At 31.2% G+C, this 24,666-nt stretch overlaps 1 protein-coding gene across 1 annotated transcript in view; it reads right to left on the minus strand.

The window, feature by feature from the left end:
- Positions 1–7,315: 7,315 nt before the first annotated feature.
- Positions 7,316–24,666, minus strand: part of LOC144847952 (low-density lipoprotein receptor-related protein 2-like) — a 60,986-nt gene continuing 43,635 nt past the window's right edge. Inside the window, exons 26-45 of the mRNA XM_078704573.1 lie at positions 24,382–24,507; positions 23,977–24,096; positions 22,975–23,094; positions 22,267–22,383; positions 21,604–21,741; positions 21,149–21,283; positions 20,622–20,741; positions 19,469–19,597; positions 18,268–18,408; positions 17,211–17,339; positions 16,571–16,709; positions 16,051–16,221; positions 15,528–15,754; positions 15,063–15,254; positions 14,151–14,294; positions 13,497–13,548; positions 13,199–13,239; positions 12,658–12,760; positions 12,205–12,298; positions 7,316–11,462 (exon numbers count right to left, since the gene is read on the minus strand). Coding sequence (XP_078560699.1) covers positions 11,148–11,462; positions 12,205–12,298; positions 12,658–12,760; positions 13,199–13,239; positions 13,497–13,548; positions 14,151–14,294; positions 15,063–15,254; positions 15,528–15,754; positions 16,051–16,221; positions 16,571–16,709; positions 17,211–17,339; positions 18,268–18,408; positions 19,469–19,597; positions 20,622–20,741; positions 21,149–21,283; positions 21,604–21,741; positions 22,267–22,383; positions 22,975–23,094; positions 23,977–24,096; positions 24,382–24,507 — 2,753 coding nt within the window. The 3' untranslated portion in view covers positions 7,316–11,147. The remainder of the gene's footprint in view (positions 11,463–12,204; positions 12,299–12,657; positions 12,761–13,198; positions 13,240–13,496; positions 13,549–14,150; positions 14,295–15,062; positions 15,255–15,527; positions 15,755–16,050; positions 16,222–16,570; positions 16,710–17,210; positions 17,340–18,267; positions 18,409–19,468; positions 19,598–20,621; positions 20,742–21,148; positions 21,284–21,603; positions 21,742–22,266; positions 22,384–22,974; positions 23,095–23,976; positions 24,097–24,381; positions 24,508–24,666) is intronic.

Consider the following 24,666-nt stretch of genomic DNA (forward strand, 5'->3'; position numbering starts at 1 on the left):
TAAAAAGAAGAAAAACGTGCGTAAAGTGAAAAAGAATTGAAGATCAATAGACACCGGTCTTTATAAAAACACACAATAACAGATTAAGAAACAAAAACCACACAAATGAAAATAATTTCTTTAAAAAGTACTTTGAATATTAAAATTGTTTGAACTTTTCAACTTACATGAAATCAACGACGGGTGTGTATTTAAAATAGTGTTATTTACTTTTAAAATACAGAACGTACTATTAATTATGCTTACGGCACATTTCTTGTTTCTGCCTCTATATGTATTCGTCTTTTCCCAATATTATATCAGTACCTGATGATGACCTATGGTCGAAAGTACTAGTATAATAAATATTTTATTTTGAGGCAGAAACAAGAAATTTGTCTGTTTTATTAATAGGCCTATATGTGTTAGGCCTACTATAATATAGAATACATGTAGTCATAATCCATATTGCAATGGTTTCCTTCAATTTTAACGTAGTATTTGAAAAGGCATGTAGTAGGCCTACTGTATGTATTGTACAGTATATTTATATTTATATTCAAGAAATTATTCTTAACGATCTCGTATTAACAAATAAACAATGATAATTAAAACCGATATAGCAACGTATTTATTGTTTGAAGGTCTGCATGGCGAAATCAAATATTGATAGAAACTTTCTATCAATTTATTTATTGATATAAATGTCTTATTTATAACGAAATATTTAAAAATGCTTCTACGCATAAATAATAAATAAATCTACTGATGATATAAATAATTTATATTTAAATAACAAATTGATTTAACTTGTCAAAGTAAACCTCAGTTTTGTGTTGCTATTCTAAAAACAACACAGTTAACATCCAGTTTATACTGACTCGATTACTACAATTAAATGTTTTGTTTTGTACAGTGTGATAGGTTATAACAAAGTATACAGAACGAATAATCGCCTACTTAAAAGAACAAACAATTAAAGAAATGCTAACTGTTTTTTTAATCATAGACAAATATCCGTGCTTTTAACTCCTACAAAGTTTTCTTTGCCATTCCATCTGCTTTCCGCACCCCCTCCTGTTATTGTACTTTGCTGTATGTACATTAACCATGATATGGAGGTATACATATTAAGTAACCAATGAAAACAGTTTCATTTTATTCCAATGCGATTGGTTTTCGACGTTGATAATAACAAACACTAACAACTACTGAACTATATGCATATGCGGCTTTTCTAATTTCTTAATTTTTTGTTAAACTTTGCGTTCCACATATTTTATTTATTGGGGTTTTTTATGTTTTAAACATTTTCATAATTTTTTTTATTTAAAATAATATTATCAGATTTTTAATTTATGTCAACATCAGAAATACAAATTTTAAAATCTTTAAATATAAAAAAAAATATTTTTAGAGGTTTATGGTACAAAATTATTTTTTCAAATTATGTTTCATGCCAAACAGATATTAATAAAGAGTTATTTCTACTGTAGGTTTCTACTGGATATCGTTATTTATCACAATTGAGAGGAATGTGGTTATTCGTTTAGGCCCTCAGAGCGAAATAGTACACAATGAGTCGAACGTATTTTAGGATAGACTGGGAGTACACGATTCTTGGTACAGAACGAAATAGTAGACAAAGACGGACATATTTTAGGATAGAATGGGAGTATACGACTTCTTCATTATTCAATCAAAGTCATGTTATTCACTAAACAAATCAGATTATTGTTAAAAACATCTTGTACCATCGATCCAACAATACTTAGAAGTTACCCTATCAATAGAGGGCGCGGTAATTACTCGAACTTACAACCGTTAGTCAAAAAACATGAAAAGCCTAATAACATAATGACTTAATCACTTAATATGGTGCAGTACAAAGTCATCCCAATTACAATCAACCAGATTGTGTTAAGGACCGTAATTCCTTTAAGTCGCCTAACATTAGGCCTGTTAATTCTGTCCAATTGTGGTAACAACAATGACTTTATTCATTCATTGGCACTTATACAAATCCTACATCTAATAACATTATTTACTACTCAATGGAGTCAGTCTACAACGTTTATTCTACTTCACTACTATTGCGTATTCAATTTTATTTATTCTACGCTTCCATGAACGCTTTAATTTTTTGGAAAATGGGTGACAAATTTGAATTTTTTACTGTGGTTCGGGCTCGATAAAACGACAAATTTGCGAGTGAAATAGGCAAAGTTAAAAACGATTGATTCCAATAACATTTCACAGAGATACACGCTTTTACTCTAGACGTATTACTCTGATAAGTGTGGTTTAAACACTTTTGTTACCTTATTGTTTGTTTCATATGTGAATGAAACCCGGAATAAATAAATTGAATTGAAATTCATTGAAATATCAGGATTTTTGTGTGAATAATTAAACTTATTCATCACTTATTTTATAGTTTTATTTTGAACTTGTAACACTTCTATATATTTTTTTATATTGGTTCTTTTGTTTGGAAGCTTCCTGTATTTTTGATCATTAAAATAATCAATACAAAACAACTTCAACTGATTTGTGTATTACTATGAGGTCAAAACCAAGTTATATGTCAATGACTTTTTATATAATGATTGTTCCATAGTAGTTTATCTGACCTGTGTCATTATTATCCAACGAGAATCTTGCTGATAATTAATTAATTCTTTTTTTTTTGTCTCTCTTTTTTTTTTTTTGTCAAAATCATTCCAACTGAAGCATTATAATATATCATTATATCATAGTCTCTAAACCCAAATTAAAAAAACAATTAAATATGGCACTTCCTACAAACACCAACAAAAGAATGTGACCGGTCGCTATACCGGGTATGTGTAATAATGGAATACTACGGTAAATAATCATCTATTAGGGTTAATACAATAGTGTTTTTCGATATTTCAAACGAAAAATAAACACCAAGTTTTTCATAAAAGCGTCACTCAGGGACGGTCAACGCTGGCCTTCGTAGACACAGGTCAACCCCCTCCTCTCAATAAACATAATTGTCAACAACAACGGAAAAAATAACTTTAAGGCGAACGGCTGTAGCCCCAGGCTACACGTACGTGTTAGGGTTTAGTTGTCTAGTAGGCCAACGAACTTATGACACCGCCCATATACACGCTACCGACTATAAATTCTATTGTTAGAATCGACTAAAATAACTCCTTTTGACTAGAAGATAAAATCAATAGGCGATAATAATAGGAATAAAGGGGTTATGAAATGACCTTAACATTGCTTAATATACACACGTACGCACACATGTGAAAAGGAATTATTATTTATATTGTTGTCATTAAGCTTGGTTCCCAATTTGACTTCGGCACAACGCAATTGAGTTGACCAATCACAAACGACAGTTCTGGTAAACCATTGCGTCGTGATTGGTCAAATTACTTGTGGTGCGCTTACGTCTTTGCGTTGCGCCTTCTTCGTATATACTTGCGCTACGTCGACCAACGCAAGGACGTAAACGCAACGTAATGCTTGGTTCCCACTAGAGACGCAACGAAAGGATGTAACGAAACGTAAGTGATTTGACCAATCACAAGCGATGGATTATTTGACTTACTTTTAAGCTGGAACCACGCTTAATAGTGGGACGCAACGCAACGTGCTCGCGCTGACTCTCTATATCTCCGTGTTACGTGTTACTCCTATGTACCTGCGACAAAACTCTAATGTTACGTCCGATAAAACTCTAATGTTACGTCCGATAAAACTCTAATGTTACGTCCGATAAAACTCTAATGTTACGTCCGATAAAAATCCGGTGTACGATACATTTCCGATACGCTTCAGAGGTACCTCCGATGTACGGTAACGTTATACAGCATTTTTTAGAAATTTAAACCGATTGATTGACTGAATTTAACTATCTTCTTCGATAGAGAAAAAACATGTAATGTTATGATATGTTTTCTTTCTGGATCAAATAAACAAAGACTTTTGTAAGCATGTCACAAATTGTGGCACTGAAGTGTAGCTTGTTGGTTTACATACCTTAAAACTCCGGGTTCAGTTCCTATTCGTAAGTTAATAAATTGATTTTGAATCTGTACTGAAAAGAAATGATTACGTTATGTTAGAAATATAATGAAAATACATTGACAGATCACAATGCAATGATAATTACAACTTCTCTGTACTGTCTGTAATATTGTATAGTATCATAGGCAAAGTCTAAGAAACAGTGTCTGGACGGCTATACGCCTAACTTAGCTTTGTTTTTTTTTATTTATTTAATATCATCTTTAATGAGGGTGCACCTATCCAGTTTAAAATCTTTAAAATTGTTGATGGATAAAAAGTAAACTTATCTAGCAATAAATCGTTTGAGTTGAAGTTTAAAAGAGTTGGTATCAGCAGTATTCTGTTATTAGCATGATACCCCGTCACATGTGATAGTAACTCTGTATTACAGAATTTGTTTATGACACTAGACATAATGCCATGTGGAGATCAGGTGTAAATAAAAAAAAACAATATCTGGTAAAAGGTGTATTAAAATAGTAACCAGAATATGATGAATATGATTCATACACGTCACTTATTACATTAAAATAATTTGAAAGTTCAAGAGATCCATATGTGTGGATCAGGTGTAAATGAAAGAAAAACATGGCTTTTAAATCTTCTGGTAAAAAGATAGTGACCAGAATATGATAATCATACAAATTTATTACATACAAATAATTTGGGAGTTCAAGAGATTCATATGTGTGGATCGGGTGTAAATGAAACAAAAAATGGCTTTTGAATCTGGTAAAAGGTGTATTAAGATAGTAAGATACAAATTTATTACATAAATAAAAATAATTTAGTACAGGATAAGCATCGAGAAAATCGTTAAAAAGATTGCTAATAGCAATAACCCAGTGCGACCTTCGGTGGCAAATTGATATAAAACGACTCAATTCGCTAGATCAGTAAATAACGTTGTTAACAAACGTTTACATTATCAACTAATTGTGCCATTTACTGTAGTAATTATTATGTCACTTTGAAAGACCTCAATTGAAGAATAGAGATAAAGGGAGAACAGTCAGTGCACTATAGAGCGAAACTATAGCCATATAGTTATATTATTATGAATTAATTGAAAGTCAGACGACTAATGGCTACAAATTCAATATTTTAAGGCCTTGGGTTGTGGTTAGAGAAAAAAAGCTGTGCTTTGAAAATATAATATCATTAATAATTATTAATAGTAAAATGAACTACACTTTTGTAAAGCTCAAATAATAAAACATTTTGAGATATGCAATGCTGTGTAGCAGTGGAGAAAACAATTATGAAGATGTTGAACTATCAAATATTATGGATTAAATTATATTGATCATGATCTTCCAAATGAATAAACAAAATTGGTGTTTGACTCCACAAAAGAAAATAAAGTTTAGGTTCGTACCTTGCTTAAAAGAGGCAATAAAAACATCATCTATCTGAATATTTAAACATCAACATTGATCTAGCGAATTTCTGCAAAAAAAAGAAATCAAGAAAGTTACATAAAACCATTTAAAAAAATCAATGTTCCTTATTTCGGTATTGTAATTTTTAAAACCCCAGTTTGGAAACATGTACATCATATCATTAACTATCTAATTATGGATTATAATTATAACGGAAATGTCAAAAATTTTAAATAATTGTTGGGATATCAAAGACTCTCCAATTCAACAAATTGTTACTTGTTACATACTAAAAAATGAAACCAATTGTTAGTAATTAGTAGTAAAATTAAAGTAAAAATGTATGTACATGGAATTACTGCAATTTTGACATAGTAAGACAACATTTCAGAATAAACAAAATTTGAAAGTCGAAATTTCGATATAGTAATGTTGACTTCACTAAAAAGAGGCAAACATTAAATAATCTAAATTGTCACAAATAGTCAAAAAAATTGTCTATTCCTAATTTTTTTTTTCTTGTTGACAAATTCATCAAAATATTGAACAATATATTAAATTATTTTATTTAACACGTACTGATGATCATTACTGTACTACCGTAAAGTGTCATTGTATTGTTTCTCAAAATGGCGGACAGGTAATAATAAACAGCTTTTAATTTTAAATTGGAAATGGAAAATTCGAACGCAATAATTGCGATGCATTAACATTTTGTCTCGTTCAATACAACCACACACTGCGCAATTAGGATCATTATACCCTTCGATCCAAAACTATTTAATTTCATGCGCAAACAATAATCGACTATAATCATCATTATTCAATAATTATCTTGTTTTCAATTATCAATTCTTATTGAAATGCAGTTAATTTAAGCCACCAATCAGACAGACTGTACAATACACTTATCCTAGCATGCGTTAAGATACTAGATCGTCTGCCGTGGAGAAAACGCGCGGTATTTTTCAAACTTTGTCATTGAATATAAAATTACCGCTATGGCAAAGAGCACTTAGGCTATACCAATGCATTAACCGTAACTCAACTTGTATTCTTGTACCACGAATTAAAAAATCCCATGGCGAGTTTACACAAAGGTTAAATTACTGGCGATATATTGAGACAATTTTAACGCCACCGGAATCGTAATTAACCGGGCAAAACTATAGGATGACGTCATTAACATTTCCAGAACTTTTGTTAAAACTCGAGAGGGCGTTCAATGTTATGCCTACAGAAAAAAAAAAGTCAGTTCGTTAGCAGAATGATGGTACTGTATATGTATACTCGTTCCAAAACGATCGACCTTTTTTCAATAGGTGAAAAAGATTATTTAAAGGGTTAGGCCTATAGGTTATTATGTTTAGCTACATTTAGGAAGTATCATCTTTTCTGCAATCTCTCGGATTTTCAGAGACTTTGGGAAAAAGTTTCGCAAATGGGAGAAACATTGAAGAGTATTAAATGCTGGTATCTCTCTGACGGAGAAGAAAGAGACTCAACTCTCTGTCCCTCAGTGAATTTACAATTTAAGTAAAGTAACTTTCCATTCTCAAGAAAAAAATCATTGCAAATGATACAAATACCCTCAACTTCTGAAACGCATGCTTCTTCTCAATACACTCCGATCCTCCTAACCTCCTGTTGCTTCAATCGGAGTGTTTTTCAATTCTTCCAATGTCCACTTCTAGGCTGTTTGATCCGAAGTTTGTTTTGTAAAGCTTGTTATATTAATATGCCAAATGTTTGAGTTATTGTGAAAATAATTTAACATTGAATAAAAATCGTGAACCATAATGAGAAACTATGATTTAAAGTGAATTATGAAAAGTTATGTTAGGCAATGTGTTAACATAAAAACGGTGCAAAAACAAAGAAAAGGTGAATAGAAAATGTCAAAAAATCAAAGGATTTAATATTGAACATGTAATATAACTAGTGTTTCAAATTAGTAAGACATACAAAGTAAACTTAAAATTGGTCCCAACGAATGATAAACAAAGTACAAATCACATACAACACTCCAATAGCCTACAGAATAATAAATCTTTTTTAACAATATAACTTTATATTCATTATTTGATTATTATAAATGTTTTAGTACAAAAAAAGGTTGCTTTACGGTTTTTCCAACAGCAAATGGTATAATAGATTCAGTTTTCGCAAAAATAACATTAACATATCCACAATATAGATTGTCTTAAACTATTTTGATTTATTATTTGTACTATAATTAGTATTACCATGCTACAAACTGAATACATAATACCGTATCATAATAATATTTCCTCCACTTAGTCAGAAACGTACCGATGGTGGTGCTATTTCAAACAAGACACATTACAACTAGTACTGTACGATGTATACACATCCTCCAAACCAATTATAGTTCACTACGCCTATAATATCTCTATGTGGTCCCTTCGGACTTGGTTTCTTACCCTGGTAAGTTGCTTCCTACTAACCAAAGTTAGCGATTAAATGTGCCCATGAAACTTACACGGGTAAATACTGTAACAAGTCCGAACAGACGTTATGATCAAATACGGCTAAATGAGATAAACAGTACCTTTTGTTTATTATTTATACAGGCATTTTTGACAATATTTACTTGTATTACGTAATCGTATTGTTTTAAGTATGGACCCCTCTAATTATAGGGCCATGTTTTAAGTACAAAAACACAATTCATTTATTTTCAAATGTTTAATCATTGAGTTACTTATAAAATAGTTGTAATAGATGATACAATATTAAAACATTATCAAGATGAAGTTAAAATTGTGAGGACACGGAATATTTTTGTTTGTAAAAAGGTAGATTATTTTGTTAAATGTCAAGGTAATTTAGTTCAAGTTTAAAATACATCAAGATGTAACAGTAATATTTTACATTGTATTTTTAAAAGAGAAAAATAAAATCGAAATTCTAATGAATTAGAATAAAACCACTTTAAAATCGTAATAAAACTAGAAAGATTGAATAGAGCACAACTAATAAGGATTGATTTTCAATCAGAAAAAAATTGGAAACAGTGTCCATTAGAAAGATTAATAGATATAGTCTAATATGATTGATTTTAAATCCAACTACATTGAAAACAGTGATAAAAGGTTTACCTCTTTCGGGGGGTATTATTTTTGGAAGAATCAAATCGATTTTCAATATTAAGTGGTTTTATTTGTTTTCAAAATGGTTAAGAATTATATTTTAATTTTGAACATTGTGTTGTTATTAAAAGTGCCGTAAACTCAAATTATAAACAAAAACAATAATGTATTAGTAAAATAATAATAAAATGTGTAATTTTTTAGTAACTACTGTAAGAAAAAATATATATAGAAAACTTAACAATATAACTTTGCATAACAAATATTATTTTATATGAGGAAGAAATGTTTTCTTAACTACATTATCATCATCTTATCTGATGCACGTACAGTACATCCATTTTTGTAATTAAAAAGTGAAAAAAAAAGGTTTTTCATTCTATACAATATTTCACCTCCCACTTCTTATAATATCAAGGTATTATTATGGTTATTTGGTTTTATACAATATATTCAGGAATGTCAATAGTAGTGAAAAACGTCTATCAAAAAAACAAAAACATCCCTAAAATACCAACACATGCTTAATGAGTAAAAACAAACAATTATGATTTTATATATTATACAGATATATAAAATATGCTTTTAACTTTGAATACAAAGAGATTTATGCATTGTATATAAAAATATTCTCCTATACAGATTAAAAATACAAACAATAAGAGACTCCTCAATTCGTCTTAATTCTATTGCAATATAATTAAAATCATATTATTTCACCAGAGCTTTGGATATCGTCATTGACGTCATCAGTGACATCAGCATAAAATGTATATATACTGTACTATGAATTTTGTACCCAATCGTAAGTTTTGTGCATCTTCATGACGTCACTCAATGACGTCATTTATTGTGCGTTTCTTAACATAATGTTGTACAACCCTGGGCAGTAATTGATGATTTCATGTCTTAATGTGTAATTAATTAATTAATTAATTAATTTACTAATTGGATACTCTTACAAAATCAGATTCCTACAAGAGTCAAACCTCCATGCAATAGTAATTTTATATTGACATTATACTAACAATATATTTTTTGTGTCAATCAAATATAATGCCATTATTCTATGGAACAAATTAACATATTAATTTCTGTTAATAAAGCTCCCGTTCTAATGCACATTTAAACTTTAATTTGATAATAAATATACATATATTTATACACATATGTAAATTGATTACAAATATGATCTAAAAACACAACACTGCACAAATTCAATGTCCAATTTAAGAGATCCACTTTAAAAACCTAATTCGCTTAAAATCATATCAATTTAACAGATGAAAATGTTATTCATTGTTCTTTTGGCCAACTCTGACGTAATTGCATCAAAATTGTTCACAAGTTGTTTTTGGATGAGACTCAAAAACCTTTTTTTCTCTCTCTTTGGAGTAACATCCACCAACATCAATCATGCAAGTACAGTCATCTTTCCCAATACTGGACACCCTTGAGCTGGCCCTATATATGTCTGGTTTTTTGTGTGTGGAAAGTTTTAATGTGTTTTTAATGGTGAAAAAATATGGGACCTTTTAGACTTCAAGAAAAGTCTGGTTTTGTGAGATTTTCCGGTTTTTAGAGATTCCGGTATTTGGAGAGTTGAGACTGTACTACAGTCTGATATTGAGACACAACAAACTTATTTTTCTTTACAATTACAAATATTTTTTATAATATCTTAATTTTCCACCAAAACTAAAATGATACACGATAATAAGTTACTTAGGCTTGTAAACAATTGCAATTACAATACAATAATTATCAAACGTTTTCATTTGACTTTCCTCCAAAGGTTACAATTCTACCAGGGAATCACTCACAATTCCCTGTAATATACTGTATACAATGGTTTACACAGCACCTTCACAGGTATAGTAATAAGCTATCTACTATTATGAGGATATACACTGCAACGCTGTTCTTGGTATATCTACATCTTTACATATACCATGACCTCATAACAATAATCATTTGGCATATTTGATTGGGTAGCATTTGTGCTTAACAGAAAATAAAGAACTTTTTTTTATCTAATTTGTAAACATTAATTAATGTTAAATTACACAAGTTTGTTTTTCGTTGGGTACTATCATTCGAAATACTCATCGGAAAAACAATACTCAAATTTAAAGCCCAATCGAATACGCCAGAGAGAATACCTGTAAGCCGTTCAGTGTCAAAAATATTGTATATTGTGACAATGTCATACAGTAATATTGTTTGCATTAGATAAAGATTTCAATGCCCATAAATGGAGTACTTTTTATCGTCATCATTGTTTATTTAGATAACTATTTATTTTAAACAAACTCCCATTTTGTCTAATGTGTTTTAGGAATGTTTACACAAAATTTATCAAGAAGTATTCAGTTGTAAGAGTTTGATTAAAATTTTACTAAGTTATATAAAATATGTAAAATAATTTTTTTTTAAATGCATGAGCAGACTCAAGGGGGACCGGCAATCCACGTCCCCTCCCCATTCACTTTTTAGAATATTTTTGTATTTTTTATATAAAATAACTATTGTTCTACATAACCAGATCAGATGCTAAGTTTGTCTCTTAAAACATTTGAACTGTAATGTGCGGTGGGTATTAAACGACATTCAAAAGAAATTACATGTCAGATTTTTGTACTAAATTCCTTTCGTCATTATCGTCGTCTGCTTCTGTCGGGGAGTACGCTGGCGGCGGACCTGCCGGTACAGAATCAGTTGTTGGCGGTTGAAGCACAACACTTCCAATAACATCATCTGGTAGCGGCACTTTGTCTGGGAGTGCTTCCGCTTGACCTTCTGGTAACCCTGTCTTTTCGGGTGCGTTGTTCTGTGTGTTGCCGTTTCCAACCGCGTATAAATTTGGTGTAGCGATTTCATATCCGGGGTTTTCAAAGTTGTTACCAGTTTCAGTTTTGATAGAAAATGAACCAGGCTGAGAAAGAAAAAATGACAAAGAATATTTTTAAATAGAATAAAAAAGAGAAAGAAAACAAAAAACTTGACAACTATACTAGATTCTCATGACTCAAATTACTAGAACTACACAAATTAAAGTAGACCCTCTCATTTAAGACACTCACTATTGAGGGACACCCTTATTCAGGGACACTTTTTTAAATGGCAGCCCTGTTTAGTGGGCATCTATAGTAATTTTTACATGAAACAAACGTTATTATAATATTAACAATGTTAACACTACTGTACGGCCAACCCCTATTCAAGGAACACCTCTATAAAGGGGACTCTTTGTTAATAGGAGTTCTACTGAATCACTTTTCATCAAATCTCAACCTTGGTAATATTAAAAATGTTAACACTACGGCCAACCCCTATTCAAGGAACACCTCTATAAAGGGGACTCTTTGTTAATAGGAGTTCTACTGAATCACTTTTTATCAAATCTCAACCTTGGTAATATTAAAAATGTTAACACTACGGCCAACCCCTATTCAACGAACACCTCTATAAAGGGGACTCTTAGTTGGGTCCAAGGTGTCCCATTAATGTGGATTCTACTGTATCACTTTTTATCAAATCTCAACCATGGTAATTTAAAAAACATGGCCTTAAAAATAAAATTTACAAGCTTCTATACTCTTCACTTGAATGTTTATTTGATTAGTATTTGACTACTAAATTTGGAACTGCCAACTTAAAAAATTGAAGGCACTTACTGGGGGCATACTTCCGTTGGTTTCTTGCTGCATAGGGAAGTCAACATTGGTTCCGCCTCGAAAAGTAACCGGGCCTTCAGGTGTAAACTTAGATCTGTATTCAAATCAAAATAATAATTTAGTGCAGGCTATTGTGGGTGACTGGTATGAACCAACAAGTTTTTCCTCTAAAGGTATTATTCTATTTTACTTTATTTTATCCAAAATGGCAAATTATAGGTTTTTCTTAAATTACAGGTTAGTCTGAAAAGTATTTTAAACAGTAGGAATGATCATGACAAGATTAACACTATTGAACTTGGATAATGTTCTATTATACTAATGAGGTATCTTGTTGCATAAAAGTTGGGTCAATAAGGATGTGTATCATATCTTATGTGGAAATGGGAAACAATTTTAAATAATGGGAAGAAGTTTATAGTTTACAGTTTGACAACTTTAAAAATAACTTACGATCTCCGCTTTTTGGATATAAAAACGATCAAAACTAGAATAATAAGAACAATTAATGCGATGATAACCACTACCACGGCAACGACTGCATTTTTTTCCGATTCTGAAAGATAAAACATGACAAAATTACTCACATGTTTACTATAAGAAAATGGTCCAGGGCCCAAGCTGTTAAGCCACAGGACCGCAAGCCACAAATCTAGAGGTCCAGTATACAGATCTCGCTTGTGCATACTTTAAAGAATCCAGTACATCTTTTGTAAAACCTTGTATACACTACAGCTATCAAACTTTATGTGACAAAAAATGTGATGTGACCATATATGGACATGATGATGTTATATCACTACCATATTTGGACACATCACACTTTTTTTGTCAAATTAGTTTGATAGTGTAGACAGTAGGGGGTAACCCCAATGTACTGGTCCTTCTCAGCCCTGTCATTGTGGACAGACAAATGAGTATTGTAAATACATTATTATATTATATAATATATACATACATTATTATACCAATATATATAGTATTTCATACACACCTGATGTTTGTGATGCTGGAGTTGCTTTATCTTTGGTTTCACTATAAGAATAAATTATAGAATATAGTATGTTCAGTAAGTTGTTTATGTGATTGTTTGGGAATATATCAAAGTGGTGAAGTTATCAAGAAGTTAAAAAACCAAAAATAATTAAAAATCTAAAGAATTATTATATGAAATAAGAAAGTACCATACTGGTGCAGGTATAACCACAGACTTTGACATATGGCTCCTTCCAATAAAATAATGTTTTAAAAAACTGATTTGGGCTTAAATAAACTATTTAGAAAATACTTACTCGCAATTAGAAACACACGGTGCAGGAGGCAGGGTAGTTTCCTCTTCCATAGCTTAAATTTTAAAAAAAGTAAAATGATAATTAGATAAAATGTATTAAAGAAACAGTTGTTTTTGCCTTCTCAATATGGTATTCATTGAGGCCTATTAACAAGATAGAATATGCATTTAGAATTTTCTTACCACTTTAGATAAGCATATATATAAATCTTTATGTTATTCATAGTTTATACTGGCAAGTGTGTAGTTCCATAGGCATTGTAGAATTACACATCATTCGTGCATGTATTTTATTTATTACATTAATAAGTAATGATTATAATGATGATTTAAAATTGTTTTGTTTTTTTTTTAAAACTTTTTACTGAATGCTTTTTTAACCATATTTTGTAAATTTAATAGTGGTATTAACCCCTGGGCTATTTTACTATATTTTTTTGGCAATAAACACATAATGTATATAGAACTTTCGTACGTTTTAGACACAATCAAACTTTTTAACCAAATATAATATAGTAAACTTATAGAAAGACTTGAGATACTGGCTTGGGAGTGAAGATTTGAATACAGGACATTGAGAACTCATCTTAATTATCCCATCATCGTTAATGATCTATTTATTATCTGTTATTCAGTGAAGCAACAGGATCTTTACCTGATATACAGTAGGTATTGCTACCAGGTATAAAAGAATCACCATCAGGGCACTCGCATTTGTAACCAGCTGTTGCTTTATTATCAAACGTTGGTGGTATCTGGATACACAGATGACTGCACTTGCTATTCTCGCATGCGTTTACTATAAAAAAAACAAAGGATTTAATAATATTAATAATAATATTATCTTTCTGATATTCTAAAGCTTTGTCTACACTATCAAACTAGTTTGATAATCTGACATCATCGTGTCCATATATGGGCACATCACATTTTTTTGTCACATAAAGTTTGATAGTGTACTAAATACAGAAATGCTTTATTTGTCAATTGTCCATTATCTATCCAGTAGAAATTCATCTTAAAGAATGCCTTCGACCCCACATTTAAAACTATGCTTAGGCCTATGGTGGTTGAAACTGAATATAACAATAATGATGTTACACCAGCACAGCACTAATTGGAAAACAGGGTCAGACATATTTTTTAGTTGATTTTGTATTACTAAAATAATACACAATTATTGCTAAAAACTTATTACTTGGCTAAAATCTAAGACAAAAATAGGGGGCGCTATTCAAAAAATCACTCATGCATACAATTTCAACCACTGTTTGCATTGAATAGTTGATTATTAGAAAAAAATAAATTTCATTTTAAAATAAATACATTTTTAATACATGCCCAATCAAAAATTGTATAAATTGCTTGAACATTAAACAAAACGTATTTACTGCAGTAAATGCAGTAGACCAATTTTGAAATGATCTCTAACTGTATTTTCATTTATTTATTTGACCAACAAAACATAATATACAATGTACAAAGATGAATTGGGTCAGGGACTGCTAAAGTAATACGATTACTGTAACTACAAGAGTCAGCAGTCCCATGTAGATTTCCAACTCACCAGCAGCGACAGTGTATCTTGCCGGATGATACATTTTAACGGATGTCGGTCGGTTGATTCCTACCGAGATGGCAATTGGTACTCCGCGACCAAGTTTGTCCAATTTCATTATATTTCCCGAGGCTCCAACTTCACCAGTAACATAGTAAATGGATGATTCAAACACATCCAATTGGAATGGGTTCCTCAGATCTGAAATATAACAAGAATCAAATATACTATATATATATATACTAAGAAAGATCTATGTAACATGCAACCTCTTAAAATAATTCTATGACTATATTTGGAAATATACTATGGCTATTAACCAATCAGATATTGAGAATTGTGATACATAACCCTAATTAGACTCAAATATCAGATGTTGAATTTTCTGTTGCTAGCTTACCATCATATTACTCTTTAACAAAATTCTACTAATAAAGCTATCAACCAATCAAATAGCATAAATTGTATACTTACTATCGCCTGATGCCAAAAGCTGTCTGTTACTGCCATCATATGCCATGGATTCAATAGTGTTCTCCTTAATATCACACCAATATACAGTACCATCGTTGGCAAAATCAATAGCCAATCCAGTTGGCTCAACAATACGGATGTTTTCAACTTGCATTCTGTTGCTTCCGTCCATCCAGGACCACTCAATTTTTGGAGATGCTGGTGCATAATCGGTCCAATACATCAGTCTGAAAAAATATATGAAAAGCAATTAAGAATAGTGCATACTAATTACTGGATGAATCTAAGCTTTATTTGAGGCTTCATTTCATTTTCTTTCGTTAGAAATGAATCACTGTCAAGTGGAATGGAAAGAGAAAAAAGTGGTGAGTTACAACCCTGGCACTAGGTCAGTATTAAACCCTGGAATTTGGAATGGTATACGTAGTAACAACTAAGTTACAGCTCCAAAAATGTATTTGAATCGGCAAACGTCCATATATGTAGTTACTGTATATATGCATGATATTGCTACTATTTTTACCGTCTATCAGGGTTAACCACGATGTCACCAGGAAGACCAAGCCCAGTGTTGATAATCGATTTGACATAACGTCCATCGACCTTTGACATCATAATTCTAGGTCCAGATTCAGCATCCCGCCTCACTCTTGGTGCACCTTCATTTATGCCTTGGTCAGTCCAAAAGATATTCCTAAAAAGATGTCATTAGATTAAACATTTGAATTTTTCAAACTGTGTACAAAGTTTATGTGACAAAAAAATGTGATATATGGACATGGTGATGTTATATCACTACCATATTTGGGCATATCACTGCCATATTTGGGCATATCACTGCCATATTTTGGCATATCACTGCTATATTTGGGCATATCACTGCCATAGGCACATCAAACTTTTTTTGCCAAACTTGTTTGATAGTACACAGAGCTTTAGATTCACCATGCAGTGATGGCAGGGAACCATAAACCATTGCCATCAATTGGCACATTTCCAATGCAATGAGTCTATTAACAAAGAAACGCAACATAAATACTTACTGCCCAATCCAGTCAACAGCAATTGAATATGGATTCTGTAAATTATCAATTTCAAGATTTTCTGGAGTAATTAACAAGTTGTCGTAATTACGCCCTCTATTGATTGTTTGATAACCGGCATCTATCCAATAAGTAATATCTGCAATATAATAGGTAAAAATAAGTTTATTTCAGATATCAAATTAATGTATAGGTTCACTTACTTTTACAAGGAAATGTAATTACCCAATAACCAAACATATAAAGTAAATTATATCTGAGATATAATAGGTGAATAAATTATTTAAGTAGGCTTGTTATGGATTAAAAACGCATTAAATAAAAAAAGATTCTTCATAACCAAACTTGTCCAAGAATCTATATATATAAAAAATATAAAGAACATTATGCTTGGGAAGCAGACCTCCCAACATACACCTACACGTAGTAGACTACCATTTATAATACCAAAACGGCAAATAACATTGCGACTATAACGGTAAGCAGGGTTGTTTAATCCCAACCATGTTTCCAATACTAAGAGGATGGATAGAAAGTTTTTTTTTCATACCCATTGTACTATAGTAGACACTAATGAAAGACTCTATAGCTATTCAGGCCGGTCACACCCATATTAGGTAAACAAGACATCATTACTTACTTGTTGTGGTGTCATAATCCACTGATTGCAGTTTGGCTTGGTAGCCAATCAGCTGAAAGTATTCATTTTTTTCTGGGTCAAATTGTCTAATTGTGTTTCCATCACCGTAAACAATCTGTGGTCTTCCACCTAAAATTATATATATATATTTTAATTACAATATCAGAATATTTACATACTTTACTAATTAACCTTAAAAAGATAATAATTTGATGGGCTTGTCAATGTTTAAAATTACATTTTTAAATGTTCTTAGTTATTGTGCCCTAGACAAGAAACCTGTTTAAGGTCAATATGGAAATTGTGTGCGCAACATTTTCTCCTTTTTCCAAAACTTTTTATTTAACAGGCTTTAAACAACTTTATATATGATTTATTTATATATGATTTGATTTGAATTAATTCGGGAACATTAATATAAACAAGAAATATTTCTTACAAAAAACCCTGCTCGACATTTTAAAATTAATCATTGTTCTTTCTTCAGATATATTTATGATTAATTATTAAAAGATGTCCTTTAATCCCAAAAATACATACAAATCAAAGATAGTTCTTTAATTATGAATCACATGCCCATTTAAGAATGGTCAATTTTGAACTTTAATGTGCTGTGTGTGTGACCTCAAGGCATGCAACTGAATACCCTCTAGAGACAACATGACTTCAAGCAAAGAGTGATATATTATAGAGTGAGAAAATTCTTTCCAGTCTGTTGATTCGCGTCAACCAATCAAAGGGCGAGAATCCAAAATCGTTCAACCATGAGCCCTCATAGACTCTCTTTTTCCAGACGTTTTTTGGGTCCAGCAGCTGGGATCTATAAATTATAGTCGAGTTTACAAAGTCACAAAACTGTCAACCTTAGATACTATAACTGATACTTGCTTTATATCTGAATGAGTAGTCCTCATGGGACGTAGCTGGCTAGAGCAGCAGCGTGAAAATACCTACAGTATATAGTGATAACATTAACTACTAACATTACACAGAAATACATTGATAGAAGATTTACCAGAATAGTCCAAAAAGCTTAGTATAAATAGTTTCAACTTACCATTTGCTTTACAGTCCGGTTGATTTTTATCTGTATCTGTTTTTCCAGAGTCGGTATAGCCAGGAGCACATGAACAGGTGTAACTTCCTTTTGTGTTGGTGCATTTTTGAAAACATGGATTATCAAGACATTCATTATAATCTATAAAAGAAAAGGAGAATACATTAATGTTGACATTGATATGACAACAGTCGCGCATCACTGAACCCTAGTCGAAAATTACCCTGCGGATGGAATAGATAGACTTATATAAAGTCATGCATTGTTACACAATGCCTACAGCTTTTAATATAGGGTTACAGGAAATGAATGATCAATCATATTACTTCACTCCCTGTACGCCCTATTTACCCTTATATTGAAAGGACTACAACTCCTCTATCTAAAACATCCCTAGGTGATTATCAATCAGATTTGACAATAATCACATTCCTATTTCACATTTTATTTGGAGACAATCAATCAAAGAAGGATCGATATTATAAATAATCATAATCTTAAATTTAGGTTAATGGGCTATTTCTTTTTAATAATACAGATCAGGTGAGAACCCATGATAGAGGACTAACATATAATATTAATAGCCAGTCAAAAATTGATATCAAAAAGTAGTTAATATTTTCCCCCAGATCTGCCCTTGAAGATTAAGGTGAGGTTGTCATCAGTTTGGGTATGAAAGAGCTACATTGCCTCATCTTTCAGATAGAAGGTAAAGTCGTTGGTCATGTGCATGGTAAAGAATTTGTTACACTATTTTAAAAAGAGTAGGGTATAGGGGATTGTCTCCCAGGGTGATAATCAGGATCGTGTACCGCAGGGTGCTTTGGTTAACAGTCTTGTACTGAAGAGGTCGTCACAAAGAATAAAGTTTGATTAAAGATGTATTGTCCACCAAAAACATGAAAAATGAAGATTGATAAAAAGACTATTTGACAGTTTTAATAAAGTTAATCACTTCTGTAGAAAAAAAACCTAAACAAATTATGTTTTCACTTATAAAAAGACAAAACTTCCAGTCAATTTGAAAATTGTTTGCTTTAAATTATAGTTTTTTCAGGTAAATAATTTTTTGTCAATCCAATTTTTGGTCAAAGTGAATACCTATTATGTGACATTAAAATGGCATATTCAACAAAAACATTAAACAAATTTATTTTTTCAAGGGGACAATATATCTTTAATTAATAATAAATATTCTTACCTTCGCATGATTTTCCATCAGTTTGAGATACAATGTAACCATCATTGCAACTGCAAGCATAGCCTCGATCTAGATCAACACACACTTGTTCACATTTACCATTACCATCTGAATCACAATTACCAGTTGCTGGGGGAAAAGAATACAAAAGATATTGTATAATATTGTATATTATATATTATATTGTATAAATAAACTTTGAACAAGCACTAAGAATGAATGAATGTGAAATTTGCTCTCTGTACACTACATATCATATCATAACATATTACACATATTAAAAAAAAACACATTATAAAAATTTATAAATAAAAAATAAAATATAAATTGAGATAACTGGAGATTAATAATGACAATGCTAACACTACTACTACCAATATAAAAAAATGTTCATATTCATCACCATCCCCTAGTTTTATTGTAATAGTAGAATAAGTTCAACCAAAATAAAAATAACAATTTTAAAAGACAACCAACCCCAACAAATAATATTTGATAGAGGGCTCTATATAAATTAAAATCTATATAATAATTTATTGTCACCATCTAAATAAACAAACAGGACATTTCTTGGAAAACAATTTAAACGTAGAAACAAAAATCAAACTTCATTACAACAAACCATTTAAAAAACTAGATTTACAGGTATACATTATCAACCATATACGACCAACTACACAAAAACAATATTAAATGTGTTCACACATGTTAAACATGCATAGAATGAAGTTAAGCTGATCCGAATTTTATTCAAGTGCTTGTGTGATCAGTTAACTCTCTTATTTCAGAATGTTAACTCCGATTGATACAACAAACCATATAAAAAACTAGATTTACAGGTATACATTACAACCATCTACGACCAACTACACAAAAACAATATTAGATGTGTTCACACATGTTAAACATGCATAGAATGAAGTTAAGCCGATCCGAATTTTATTCAAGTGCTTGTGTGATCAGTTAACTCTCTTATTTCAGAATGTTAACTCCGATTGATTTCACAATGTAACATTAGAGATAGAAATAACTTCACACCAGACAACATGAGATATTAAATGTAATTTTTGGGTTTGAATTTGAAAGCACAACAGCGATAGAACTCTGATAGACATAGCTTAAGCTGGTTTAAGTTACCCCACAACAGACTTACCACATCCTTGCTCATCAGACATGTCTGCACAGTTGATTACACCATTACATACTTGAGTCAGTGGAATACAATCTTTATTTGCACATTTAAACTCACTTTCTGTGCAAATTTCTACAGGATCTACAAAAAATACAAGGTTTGTATATATTTTTTTTAAACAATCGCCTGCATGACATTCAAATTGTGTTTATGCTCAAAAGGAAGAGAGAGTCACCCAAACCAACTGAAGTCTTTCAAGGTGTGTTTCAAAATGCAATAGTAAATCTTCTCCTAATGTGCTGTGGTGGTTAAAAAAACACATTCCCATCATATATTCACAGGAGGATTTTGTTTAGGCACACTCTTATGCGTCTAATTTTTTTGGTCTCAGCAATTTGTTGGGGACTAGGCTTTGTATTTTGTAATTTGTACATACCAAATGGTATTCTACAGGACTCATTTACATTGATCCTTAATAATCCTGCATCCATACAGATCACAGAATAAACAAATTTATATTAGAATATCTCTCTAAAATCCCAACTTACTACATAGATCATGGTCATTTTCATCACTACTATTCGGGCAATCTACAATCCCATCACATTGCTTTCTTTTTGATAGACATGCTGAACTGGGTCCATCACATCTGAAATATTCATCTTCATTGCAGTCAACATTTACTAAAAATAAAAGAATAATAAGAAATTATGGATATCAAAATGCAAAACTTTCTATTACAGCTTGAACAAATACAAACAAAACGAATAGTTAATAGGTAATCTTAGATCTTTACACAATCATGAATAAACAAACTCCTCTTTCAGGAATACCCTTATCAAACTAGAAACTGCAGAAGTGATGGTAAAAGCCTAACAAGTCCAAACAAATCCTGCTACGGGTTTGATTGACTTATTGATCAAGAGCAGCTCATGATAGGGGAGACTCCTTTCAACCCATTGATCAAGAGCAGCTCATGATAGAAACATGTGTGTAAACTTACAGCAGGCCTCACTGGATTCATCACTGCCATCTGTACAGTCGTCCTCTCCATCACAAACCCATTCCTTAAAAGTACAGAGCTTATTGGCACAGGTGAATTCTGTTGTCAGACAATAATGGCCACCTGGATACCGTGTTGCTATCATAAACAAAAATTACAATTTGTTAATATATAAAGATTATATTTTATAATTTTATATAAATATATAAACACAAATTATAGATAATTCTAAAGAAAAATATAATTGTACTTACAAGAAGGTAAATGAAGCAGTTATAAATAAATATTCAAAAATGTTTATATAATTAAATGATGTATGTAAAGAGTTGCAAAACAGGGTGACAATTATATATATATATATTATATATTACAAAAATTAACTTAAATTTATTTTTAAACCTATGTTTGATATCTTAAAAAACAAAAGGTAAATTCAACAATTTTGTAACAAACAAATAAATATGGTATCAACTTTGACATAAATAAAACGACATACTTTTTTTATATAGCTACAGTTGCTATGTAATGGTGGTTACCTTGCTTATTAATTCAAGTGTCCTGAGTTAAAATGTTGCCTTTTTATGGCCCAACGGTTGTATTGCCACTTATATAGTGTAATGTATTTGCCGTTATATTTTTTTTTAAAAGATTTTTAAAACTTACGACAATTTATTTCATCAGATATGTCTTGACAGTCAGGATCTCCATCGCACTGATAGTCTTTTGAAATACAATGTCCACTAGTACACTGAAATTGGTCAAAATTGCATGACCGATCAACTGTAGATAGAACAAACATTAACTTTAGTATTATTATGATAACCCCTGTCAAGAAAAATGTTTTTTTTTGTACATTTGTCAGTTTGGTATATTTTTTTATTTCATATTTATTTATACTGAGTGACCTCTTCAGTCAAAGACTGGTCTCCCAGAGGGCCCAGTTATGATCAATGGCTGTGAGTGACAGTGACTGTGTGTGTACTAGCACACCATGGTAACCTTCTACTCATCTCGAAAGATGTACTAGGTTCCTTAAAGTGCATATGAGATAGATGTGTACACTGGACCTATGGTTTATAGTCCTTATCCGAGAAGATTTGTTCTACCACCAGAACCATGAAACGAATAAGCCTCAAATCCTACGTAATTACGGTCCCACTGTCTAAACTGCTTGGCCACTCACTCGAGCTAAAAACACTCCACATCAATTTGCTTCACCATAGTTTTTGTAACTCTTCCACAGATCTTGATATATACACTCTTCTTTTTTTTCGGGAATATCGTAATTACTTCGTAATTACGGTTCCACTGTCTTAACCGCTTGGACACTCACTCGCTCTATTATTATGATATATGATTATCAATACTTACGACAAGCGTATTCATCTGAATTGTCGCCACAATCATCTTCATGATCACAGACCCATTTACTTGGAATGCATGTGCTCGTGCCAACACATGTAAATTCACTTTCAGAACATTCGCGAGGCGCTAAATAAAACAAATATTAATAATTTAGTATTTAAGCTGGAAAAGAAGGTAATTCCCAAATGATTGTAAAAATCAAAGGATAGAGTTCCAACAAGTTTAAAGTCTTTTCATATTCTTTCATTATTCAGATTCAGATTCGATTTATTACGTCATTCATACATAGTATAATGATGATTGTTTTCTTGGCAGAAAAACACAAGCAAAACAATACACACATAATATTCACATTAGTGATCAACTTGGAACTAACAACAACAACAACAACTGATCAAGCAATATAAAATACAACAGACCTAATGACCTATCTTTGAAACTTCATTGTTGTGTAATCTAATAGCGCTAGGTAAGAATGAAAATGTATGTCTATTTGTTTTAACTGGGATTGTTGTTAATCTTCCAGATCTGGTAACTACTAACTTATTGTTGAGAATATGAGATTCATCAGCTAAAATACTATTTAATTTAGAATTAGAATCAAAGGGAAAAAACCTGATCTCATTCGTCCCTTTGTGATGAGCTAGCAACATCAACGTTATGTTAATAACCAAATTCAAATATTAAAGATAAATGCAATCCAATTCAATTATTTTCCATAAAGACATATAATACAAAATATATATTTAATACAAAAATGTTGGGAACATCAGTAAGTCTGCCGGATTGTAGAAAAGTGATCAAATTACTATATGTATATACTCTTCTTCTGATGCAGAACAATTTAAAAAACAATTTAACAATTTTAAAAAGGGGGCAGGGAAATACAAAAAAACATATAAAACCTGTGACTTGGAAAGGTAATACAACAAGGAAATGAAATAAAAATAGAGATGCGATGGTACGGAAAGCTAATTTATTATTTCTATGAGAAACTAGACTACTTACCACAACCAACTTCATCTTCACCATTGTCACAGTCCTCATCGCCATCACACTGCCAGCGTAGAGGTATACAAGAGGAATCGCTACATTGGAACTCGCCTACACCATCACACTGTTGGTTACCTAATTTAAAATAAACAGTAATCAAACGTAAGTACAGTAATTTCAAAATTGATAAATGTACAGTATACTACATAGAAACACCAAATTGGCATTCAGTTTGCCTGACTGGCATTATTTTTTTCCTATGAGGTTAAGGCAGAAATCATGAATAATGCATTACCTAATACATTATTTTCTATAATAAAACCAAGATAGCTGATCTACTTCCTAAATATACTTAACCTAACCCTCTAAATAATCTTGATTATGGAATACAAATGTGTTAAGGTTAGGTTATTGACTTACTACAATAATCTGGATTTTCATCACTGTTATCTCTGCAGTTGTCATAGCCATTGCAGAAAGCATATGAAGGTATGCATCGGTAGTTAGTGGTACAAGGCTGCCATCCCGGTTGACAAGTTGCAGACTCTGCAAACAAGAAAATTAAGAAGAAATCCATTTTAATTTACAAAAAGATATTTTGTAGGTGATATTATTTGATATGGTTTTAACATTTAGCGCTTAGATTTTTATATTAATTATTCATTCTGAAGGTCAAATTAAAACATTCAAGAATAAAAACAAAGT

The sequence above is a fragment of the Antedon bifida genome, chromosome 1, assembly GCF_963402885.1.
Source record: "Antedon bifida chromosome 1, ecAntBifi1.1, whole genome shotgun sequence".
Classification (NCBI taxonomy): domain Eukaryota; kingdom Metazoa; phylum Echinodermata; class Crinoidea; order Comatulida; family Antedonidae; genus Antedon; species Antedon bifida.